General features: G+C 36.8%; 1 protein-coding gene across 2 annotated transcripts in view; it reads left to right on the forward strand.

The window, feature by feature from the left end:
• The window catches only part of CHRM5 (cholinergic receptor muscarinic 5), a 56,586-nt gene extending 50,253 nt beyond the window's left edge, over nt 1–6,333 (forward strand). For both annotated transcript variants that reach the window (XM_080595292.1, XM_080595291.1), the window contains exon 2: nt 2,196–6,333. In XM_080595292.1, the coding sequence (XP_080451418.1) occupies nt 2,277–3,863 (1,587 nt within the window). In that variant the 5' untranslated portion in view covers nt 2,196–2,276 and the 3' untranslated portion in view covers nt 3,864–6,333. The remainder of the gene's footprint in view (nt 1–2,195) is intronic.
• Nucleotides 6,334–10,601: the final 4,268 nt, after the last annotated feature.

Below are 10,601 nucleotides of genomic sequence, written 5' to 3' on the forward strand. Positions count from 1 at the left end.
CTTTTTTCTAGTAGACATCTGTCGATTACAGAACCAGGATGAAAATTCTTTCCTCACTTGGGGCTCGTTAGGACTGCAGTGGCACTTCAGCTATTCTTGGCTGCTAGACTGGCTCTTGAGGCCACAGGAGCCAAGCATACAGATGGTCAACATGCATATATTATGATTATTGCTAGGCTGCAAGGCCTACACATGAACTAGAATCCCATTGAGCGAGTCTTCGACATGCATCGTGCATAAACAGAATACACTTGTATGAACATCTAAATATAAGACAGGAGATGACAAAGAGACAGATACAGATGGAGGAGCACCATTTTGATTAGTATGATAGCCAGTGGTACCAGTATACCAGCCAGCTTACCAGTATTGAATTTCATCGCAAAAAGAGATAATCATTATGGAGTGTTTGAGGAAGAAATATGGTATACATTTGTGGATACTTAGGAGATACTGAATAACAAAAGTGAATGAAGCGGAAAATATAAAATAAAATAAAATAAGATAAAATAAAATAATAAAATAAAATAAAAAAATAAAATAAAATAAAATAAAATAAAATAAAATAAAATAAAATAAAATAAAATAAAATAAAATAAAATAAAATAAAATAAAATAAAATAAAATAAAATAAAATAAATAAAATAAAATAAAATAAAATAAAATAAAATAAAAGGACAATGAAAGAAAATTAGATGCTTTTCTGAAACTTCAACAAGTGGCTATAAAATATTGATATATTCAGCTGATATTGATATATTCAGCAGCCAACTACTTGGTATAAAAATACATGATGACAAGTGGGAAAAGGACAGGCTGTGAAAGCTTGCAGTTAATGCAAGACACTTGCCAAGACTGAATAAAACGATGTTTTGAGAGTTAGGATGAAAGATGAAAAAACAGAGTAGGGGTATGGATGAATAGAAAGAACCACAAAATAGAGATCTTGTACAGAGAGAATCCTGAAGACTTAGAGTTGGACTTTAATAAGTGATCTATGTGATAGTTTTAGCTGAACCTATACCTGCTGTGAAAAAAGGGGATCTTACCTGATTTTTACTGCCTAGATGCCCAGTAAACAAACTACTAATATTTTATCTTCCGTTTCTGACTTCAAAATCTAACAACTATATGATTATTCCTAAATTATACGGCCTAACAAGATTAAGCATCAAACAAGTGATTATCATCATCTGATATGATGGAATGACTTAAAAAACTTCAGAGGTCTGTGAAAGAACCAAATTGCCTAATTCAGGCATGCATTTACAGGAACGAGAAAAAAGCAGTGAAGAATTACACCATATTAGGGAGACTGTATGGACATCAGAGATGTATTCATTAATAGAGTGACAGTGGTTCCGTTTCCTCTTTCTGCTGCATATGCAATCTACAGCATTAAATTTTTTTTGTTGCATTGTTTGTCACTGTGGTCATCCATTGATGATTCCTCTTCAGTTTACTCCTTTCTACCCTCAACCCTATCATTCACTCACCTGTCTACCCAAACTGCACTTCCACACCTCACCAGTCTCCTCTGTCCCAAGATCTTCCAATTAAGAAAAGTCCTTTCTGCCTCACTTATTTTTCCAAAAACATATTTTTGGCCTTGCCAACTTGCTTAACTCAAAAATTCCCCATCCATTGCCCCAAGCACTTCTAACACCTGATTGTTTCCCAATGCCGCTATGCCAGCATGGTTCCTTTCTCCCCATGCATCCTCAGTTCCCTCTTTTTACCTTTCTGTTGATGGTTTCAAAACAATGACTTCCCTAATTTTTCCAAAGACAATTTCTGAAATCTTGACGTGTCTTCTACAAAGTACTGTAAGGAACAACACTGTCACTCACTGTCTCACTACACTGCAAAGCTTTAAATGTCTGTCTCTAAGAATATGTAGAGTGTCTCCTAAGGTATTCTAAACGTAAGAGCTGGCATGATCGAACATCTTATGAAACAATAATTGTTTTGATCATATTTAGAAATGTCATAAGGTGCTAGAGTACATTGTCCTCGAATATACATTTGTGTGTTTTACCTATGTTCACAACTGTAGAAACAATCACAGTGCAGAAAGAAAACACAAATAATTTGATAGACTGCTTTACAAGTGTTTCATGGTAACTTTAATGGAAGTCTATGCTATTTAATGAGCTGCTTTCTTTTTCACTTTTTTTTTCCTTTGATCTTTACAGCTGTCTCCAAAAGAATACTTTCAAGTGCAGAAAACAATATGCAACAGTCAAGATCCTCATGACAATAGACCAAGAACAAGAATGGAAGTAAATTTATTCAGCAATTCTACTGTTATAAACAGTTCATCCATCAACCATAAACAGTTAGAAGGGCATAGCCTCTGGGAAGTTATTACTATTGCCACTGTAACTGCAATTGTAAGCTTAATAACCATAGTGGGAAACATTCTTGTAATGATATCCTTCAAGGTTAACAGTCAGCTCAAAACCGTTAACAATTATTACTTGCTCAGCCTTGCCTGTGCAGACCTCATCATTGGAATATTTTCTATGAACCTCTATACATCTTATATACTCATAGGCCATTGGTCTCTTGGAAGTCTGGCATGTGATCTGTGGCTAGCGCTGGATTATGTAGCTAGCAATGCCTCAGTAATGAACCTTCTAGTCATCAGCTTTGACAGATATTTTTCCATCACAAGGCCTTTAACATACAGGGCTAAACGCACACCCAAAAGAGCTGGCATCATGATTGGTCTAGCTTGGCTAATTTCCTTCGTATTGTGGGCACCTGTTATCTTGTGCTGGCAGTATTTTGTTGGTGAACGAACAGTACCACCCGAGGAATGCCAGATACAGTTTTTATATGAGCCCATTATCACCTTTGGTACTGCAATTGCTGCTTTTTATATTCCAGTGTCAGTGATGACCATTTTGTATTGCCGCATCTATAAAGAGACGGAGAAACGTACCAAGGACCTTGCTGAACTTCAGGGTTCTGAATCTGTGGCAGAGTTTGAGATGATAAAGCCTCAGAAAGCTCTTCTGAAGTCTTGTTTCAGTTGCAAGCAACAAAATTTAGTCAAAAGAGAGAGATGTCAGGCTTCCTGGTCTTCATCTAGTCGAAGTACATCAGCTACAGTGAAAGCATCTCAGGCAGCGAGTACTTGCAACGACTGGTCTAAGGCTGACCAGTTAACCACCTGCAGCAGCTATGCATCTTCAGAAGAAGAGGATAAACTTGCCACTGATTCAGTTTTCCAAGTAGCTTACAAAAGTCCATCTAAAGATAACGAAGAAGAGTTTAATGAAAGGGAGAGTAAGGATGTTGTTGTCAAAGACCAACCTGAAGAAAATGATTTTGAGACCCAGAAATATTTTTTATCACCTGCCAAAGGCCAAAAAAATAAAAAATGTGTGGCCTATAAATTCCGCTTGGTGGTTAAGGCTGATGGCACTCAGGAAGCCAACAATGGTTGCCGTAAAGTAAAAATAACTCCTTGTTCTGCTGCTCTATCAAAGGATCCTTCCATCAAAAGCATGGATCCAAATATAAATAACCAAATCACCAAAAGGAAAAGGATGGTTCTTATAAAGGAACGCAAAGCAGCACAGACTTTAAGTGCCATTCTTTTGGCTTTTATCATCACGTGGACTCCCTACAATATAATGGTTTTGATCTCCACATTCTGCTCTGACTGCATTCCCCTGACACTGTGGCACCTCGGATATTGGCTATGCTATGTGAACAGCACTGTTAACCCCATTTGTTATGCTCTCTGTAACAAAACTTTCAGGAAAACTTTTAAGATGCTGCTTTTCTGCCAGTGGAAAAAGAAAAAAGTGGAAGAGAAACTATACTGGCAGGGCAATACCAGACTGCCGTAACTGCTCTTATATAAGCGATAAAGGGAAAAATAGATACTGACATAGCCTAATAAATGGGCTGTAATTCTGTCTTGTCAAAGCTATTCCTTTATATGTCTAGGGGTTAAAAAAACAGTCAGCAAAAAAGTGATGTTGTGCATTAAAATAGTGTGCTTGGGATAAAGAACTCAGTGGCTGCTGTAAACAGCACAGGGTATTTGTGATTATGCAGTAGATCTGCATTACAGATATTATGTTTGGGGTCTTCTGTTCTTTCTTTCAGCCTGAGAAAGTGTAGGTATCTTATAAACAAATAGATATTAGAGTGTGATTGCTATCGAGTCATCAGGTCAGGTCATCCAGCAAATCTCCCTGTAGCACAGAACTGTTTCTTCTTATAGTTCCTTTGTTCCTTTCTAGTGTATTGTCTATTTATTTTTCAATGGAGCAAGCAATGGAGCATGTACTAATTCTAAAATTTCCAGCATAAGGATGAGTTTTTGGGGGACAGAGGAAGGGCTCAGAGGGGAGGAAATAGATAATGAATGTTATATATAAAGAATCCTGTCCCCATCTCATTCCATCATGCAAGTCAATGTCATCTAAAAAATGGTGATAGTTAGCAAATACCCAAATTTGTATTTCTCCATTTCCCAATGCCTCAGAAGGAAATTCTAAAAATATATGTGATCGTGACGATAGTACAAATCAGAACTGACTATAAATCATGATGGACACAGTCTATCTACTTTACAGTGTAGGACATACAGAATATCCTTTTTGAAATCTCTGTTGCACTCCCCCTTGCCTACAAAGTTTCCCTTACTGATGGAATAATGCAGAACACAAGTAAAATGTATATTGAAGCCCTACACATTCTCCTGTGTATTATGAAATTATTGAAAACAGTGACAGAATTGGTATTTCTGAAAGAAGGAAGATTTTTAAAGTACTTTTTGATTATTTATGTAAATCTATTAAAGACACTTTGCACTTTCATAGCACTTTCATCTCTAAATAGCTTTATAAATACTAATCAGCATTAGGTGTTTGAAAACATAAGTTTTCTCCAGTCAATAACTTCCAGTATAACAGAACCATGTCTGCCACGTGTGCCAGTACTGGGGCTTGGAGACAGCCTCTCTTAGGGCTGCAGCTTCTGGGACTGGTGTGTACTGGCCTGATAGCAATGAGCTGAGAACCTGTCCACTAGTTGAGGTTTGCCAGGGCTTTGGATGTCGATAGACACTCTTGTGCCCATCTGATACCTGTGTTAGATTGACAGTCCTGCAACATTGACTGAATAAGTGCAAAAGTGAGGGGTGCTTTTAACACAAAGTCACTGGAATGGAACCGATAACCTGGCTCATGGTGGTGGAAACAAACATGAAGCCTCAGATAAGGCCATGTGAAAGCAAAGTTAATGGTGACAGGATTCACAGAAAGTGAAGTCTTAAAGTAAACAAGTGTTTATGAATAAGTGAGAAAGAACTCCATGTACCTCACTGAGTCCATGTCACAAGGTTTAGATGCAGCTTTAGCCTTTCTGTCAAAATTCAGGGTGAGATGCTCTGGAGTATAAGTTTGGGCCAATCTTCGTATTTTATCTACTATACTTGTTGGTGGGACATTGTAGTGGTGTTGTGACTCAGCTGCACATTTCAGGGATTGTGTTAGTCATCCTGAACGTACAATTATGCTCAGTGAAATCATTCATATAATTTATTAAATTATTGTACCATCAACATGTTTCCCTACAGATATATAATTCCTTCATGTCAGCAAACACAGTACAAGTAATTAATATTTTTTATCCCCAATCTCCAGAGGGGAAAATTGTGTCAGTGAAAGATTAGCCGTGTAGTAATGTAAAAATATGTTCTCTAAATTCACATGATTGACTTCGTAACACACCATACTGTGCCTATTATTTTTTTGTGCATCAGCATATGATTGCTTATTAAAGGAAAGCATGGGTCTTTGTGAAGAACCTTTCATCAATTTTTTTCTGTCACTATCCAGAGCTTTTCCTGTGTACAGTAACTATGTACAAGTCAGTTGATATAGTGGGTAATTTTATATTACATTGGATCAGACATTCAGTAAACTGTGTTTGATTTTTAGCAAATGAATGTGTCCCTCTGTGGCACAAGCTGTAGTTTAAGGCAAAATTTATGAGGTAGTAACAGTTCCTGCTAGCTGCGGTGTTGTTTCTGAAGTAAAGCATTGGCTTCTATATCTGAAATTAAATGAAATATTTTTTTGTCAGTTTTGGCTTCTGCTGAACTAGAGTGTTCTGTAAATGTTTATGGACTCTGTGCTCAGTAAATGTATTAGAATAGATGGTGATGGATGCAACAATGTTGCTTCGGTGTAATTGTGAAATGTGTGCTCAAACTATGCTGCTAGCACTTCGCAGTGTGACACGTTACATTGCCAAATCCGGGTATATTGTAAATATCTTGAATTATATAAAGAGGTGTTTGTTGCTTTATTGTTATGTGGGGTGTTTACTCTTAAAAACAACAACAACAACAAAAAAAAACCAAACAAAAACAGAAAAACATGATTCTCATTAGAGTATGAGTTAGTACTTTGTGTTCAAGCTCTATAAAGCTTCCTTTAAAAAGTGTTGTGGGACTTTTGCAGTGTAAAACAATCTTGTTGCCTGTATTTCACAGAATCACAGAATTGTAGGGGTTGGAAGGGACCTCAAGAGATCATCGGGTCCAACCCCCCTGCCAAAACAGGTTCCCTAGAGCAGGTTGCCCAGGGAGGTGTCCAGATGGGCCTTGAATATCTCCAGAGAAGGAGACTCCACAATCTCCCTCGGCAGCCTGTGCTCCATCACCCTCACCATGAAGAAGTTCTTTCACATATTGGTGCAGAACTTCCTGTGAACCATTTTGTGGCCATTGCCCCTTGTCCTGTCCCCAAAAACCACTGAAAAGAGGTTGGCCAAATCGCTCTGTCTCCCACACTTAAGATATTTATCAACATTGATAATATCCCGTCTCAGTCTTCTTTTCAAGGCTGAACAGACCCAGGTCTCTCAGTCTTTCCTCATAGGGAAGATGCTCCAGGCCCCGTATCATCTTTGTGGCCCTCTGCTGAACTCTTTCCAGGAGATCCCTGTCTTTTTTGTACTGGGAATTTCTGTCCTTTTAATGAAACTTCTACTGGTCCTTTAATTGATTATGTTCAAAATTGTGAACTTCTGAAAAGAACTTTTTGGCAAAATTGAATTTTATTTATACATATATATGCATCTATGTATATATATGTATGTATTATCAATATAGTTGTGTAAGTACACATCCCTAACTAAATTTTTCAGAGATCCAGCACACGCAAATATTTCTGAATATTGAATTTTCCCACAAAGGAAGCTGAGGTATCATTCTTGTTTCTGTTTCACATATGCAAAGCTCCCTATATATCCCAGATCCCCATAAAGTATAAAATAATATTTATTTTACAAAAATACAATTTATGTTTGTAGATGAAGACTTGGAAGAGTTCACAGAACTTTAAACTCATATAGATTTAGTTTAAATCACACACTTTTTGTGACTACGAAGCAAAGAATGAAGAGCCTTGCAAAGGATGGAAAGTCAAGACAGAATGCAAATACAGGAATTTCTTGTATAGAAGAATCCTGTTGAACTGAGGAAGGATGAAATCAAAAGGGATATAAAGAAAATACTACAAGAACCTGTAAAATATGATAGAACATATTTTGCCATTAATTCTATAATTCAGTTACTAATTATTCCAGTGAACTATGCATGTTAATCAATAACTGCTGATAATTGTTGAAAAGTATTTTTGCATGTGGAGTTTTGTTCCTCATCTCAATTGTACCCATAGTATGACCTACACTGGGATATATGGACTGAAGGAGTCTAGATCCAGAGATAAGAGAGATAAGAAGGTACTTCAAGGCAAAATCCTTAATTGTGCTTCCTTATCACCCTGTAGATATTGTTCAGTTTTAGAGCTGAGCCTCATGAAAAGTTTCCATCTCTACTTGAGTTCTTCTGATCATTTTATCTCCAGCAAAGGGCATTCCTAAGAAATCTGTGGCACTGCCACCATGTCATATTTGATACATTACCTATGTCAAACTAATTGAACTAATAAACCTTAAGGCAAATGTCCCTAAGGATAGTCACACATCTGAAAGAATAAAAATGGCACTGGGAAGTGGTAAGTATGTTAAATCTAAATCAGAAGTCACTACAACAATTAAAGAATCCAATGTCAACCTCGAAGATGGTGTTTTCTCTTAGAACACATTATTATGGAACTAGGTACTCAGTTTGAAACTCAGAACTGAACACCTGTGGACTGTTTTCAGATTCCAGATTTTAAATAGAAATTTCTGAGTTCCTTCCTTACTTACTGTAGGAAACACAGTCTCCAAATCACCCCTTTATAGTTTGGGATTTCTAAAATCTTCATTTTGAATGAGAATTTTTGGACATCACTTTTTAAAAGTTACTCTGTAATATTTAGGGGACAAGTCTGAATTGTTTGCTTTAAGAAAACAAGCAAACAAACTGAACAATACAACTTTCCTTTGGAATTAATTTTCTCTACTTTCTGTAGAGATCTAAGTAATATGAAGGATTCACTTGGGCATAGTGAAAACCAATTAGCTGTTTCCTCAGATGTACATAACAGTCAAGCTGGGGTTACCATTTGCTGTAACGTATATATCTAGGGGTCTCTCTTTTGAAAAGGGCTTTACTCTAAAACTTCACACAGCTTCATCCTTTTTGATATTACAGAGGGATTTTCTTGAAAAATAGAAAAAACAACAACTCCACATTCATTATTTTGTGCTGTAGAATACTACAGATCAGAACTTTCTTCTAAACTTGTGCCCTCTCAAGAACAGCTGCGAAAAATCATCACTTTTCAACATGATTCTGAAAATGGCTTCCCTGCAGTGTTTGCGTGTGGCGAGTTCAAGGAATCCATCGTGTTTCAAAATGCTTCTGCATCCTCTGTATAGTCAGTGGCTTCTCCATTTGAAATGCCCTTCCAAACCTGAGCTCCAAAACATGGATACTGCATCTTTTCACATAAATACTTGGCATTCCTTCCACCACATCAGAAAGACGCTATTTACTTCTTATGTGGTCATCCCAAATCTCCATTGCTGACTTTTGTATCCACTAAGAAGGTTTTTTCCACATACAATTGACAGCTAGGTGTCATAAAAGCTTAAGCTTTGATCATTCCAGTAAAATTATTGTTTTTAGATTTTAACATTTACTCTGTATCTATATCTAGAAAAAAAGAAAGGGAAATTTGATAGCAGTGTGTTGTAAAACTAGAGGTACTCTAGAAACATTAGTTTCAGAAAGGGATGATTTTGCAATTTTTCTTCCACCTTGATAAATGTATATCATCAGGTTTTAATAGGCACTGCTGGGCTCTGTATCAGACTCTGAACTTCAGTCCTCATTACACTCAATAAAACCACTAACTTTTAGTCAGTAGTTACACCATTATCTGCTAACTGCCATTAGTCTCTTCATGTGTTTGCTGAGGTATCAAACAAGTCAGTCTTCCTTAAAAAAATGACGTTTTTGAATTCTTGAAAAGTTTTCTTCTAAATAAGTACTCCAAATCCTGGTCACTGGTGGCTCCCGTTTCACTAAACCTCTGAAATTTGGGTATTTTTACTAAACTCCTGGATTACAATTAAATCTATTGCTAACACATAGAAAAGGTCATGTGGGAGTCTGAAAATTTATTATTTAGGTTACGCATATGAAAATCAGAAACAAAAGAAAGCAGTTTTTCATGTAAAACTTGAATGACTATGAAAGAAAAATAATAATAAATCAGTAATTTTGCCAGAAAGAAGCTATCAGGCTCTCCTCTTTTGTCAATTGATGCTATTTTAGGAAAAATATTTCTTCTGCCAAGTTCTGCGTTGATTATTTTGATATTGTATGTGAGAATGTGCTTACTTTTCCTACAGTTTAGAGAAATACAAAACAGCACAGAGATAAAGAAACCTATTTTTCTGTTAGGGGACTGTAGGTTTGAAGGTGAACATGCCTCCCATTCAGGTATGCCAGGAGCTGGAAGTCAGCCATGTACCAATTGTTCTAGGCCTCCTAGAATGCTCCACATTTTGGATAGATACTTGACCAAATATATATTTTTTTGTCAGACCCTCCTGACAGAAAAACAGGACCCACCTCCTTTCTTCAAGTTTGGGCAGGAGGCAGCTGGATCAGGAAAGGCAAGAGAGAGGATAGGAGGGTTATAACAGGGAGAAGAAAATAGGGGTAGGCAAAGTAGAATCCCCAGTCCTTCAGGCCGTGAGTCTGCTGATTTGGTGTCAATGGCCAGCCGCTTAGCATTGTTCTGGGTATGCACTGATTAAGGTTCAGGGATGGAGAAAAAAATACGTTCAATGAAGACAGCTTTTTGCCAAGGAATTACAAAGTAAAATTTAGTCCACTTTTTTAAAGCTCCTTGTCATTCTGTTGAAAAACTCTAGGAAAAAAAAGTTGGTGAGTGGATTGGAATATTTGTAACTATTTTCATCCAGTACTTAGTCCTAAATCCAGCTCAAGTAGTCATTTCTATCCTTACTTTGTTTAGAAGCATGGAACATACCACAGTCTGTGACTTCCATTGAAGTCTTTCTTTGAACTGTTGATCTTCCTGTCTTGTTTTTTTTTCTGCAGACCTGTTATTACAAGCTATTATTACATGTTAATCTAATTCCCA

Source organism: Anser brachyrhynchus, assembly GCF_964034855.1.
Source record: "Anser brachyrhynchus genome assembly, chromosome: 5".
Lineage (NCBI taxonomy): Eukaryota > Metazoa > Chordata > Aves > Anseriformes > Anatidae > Anser > Anser brachyrhynchus.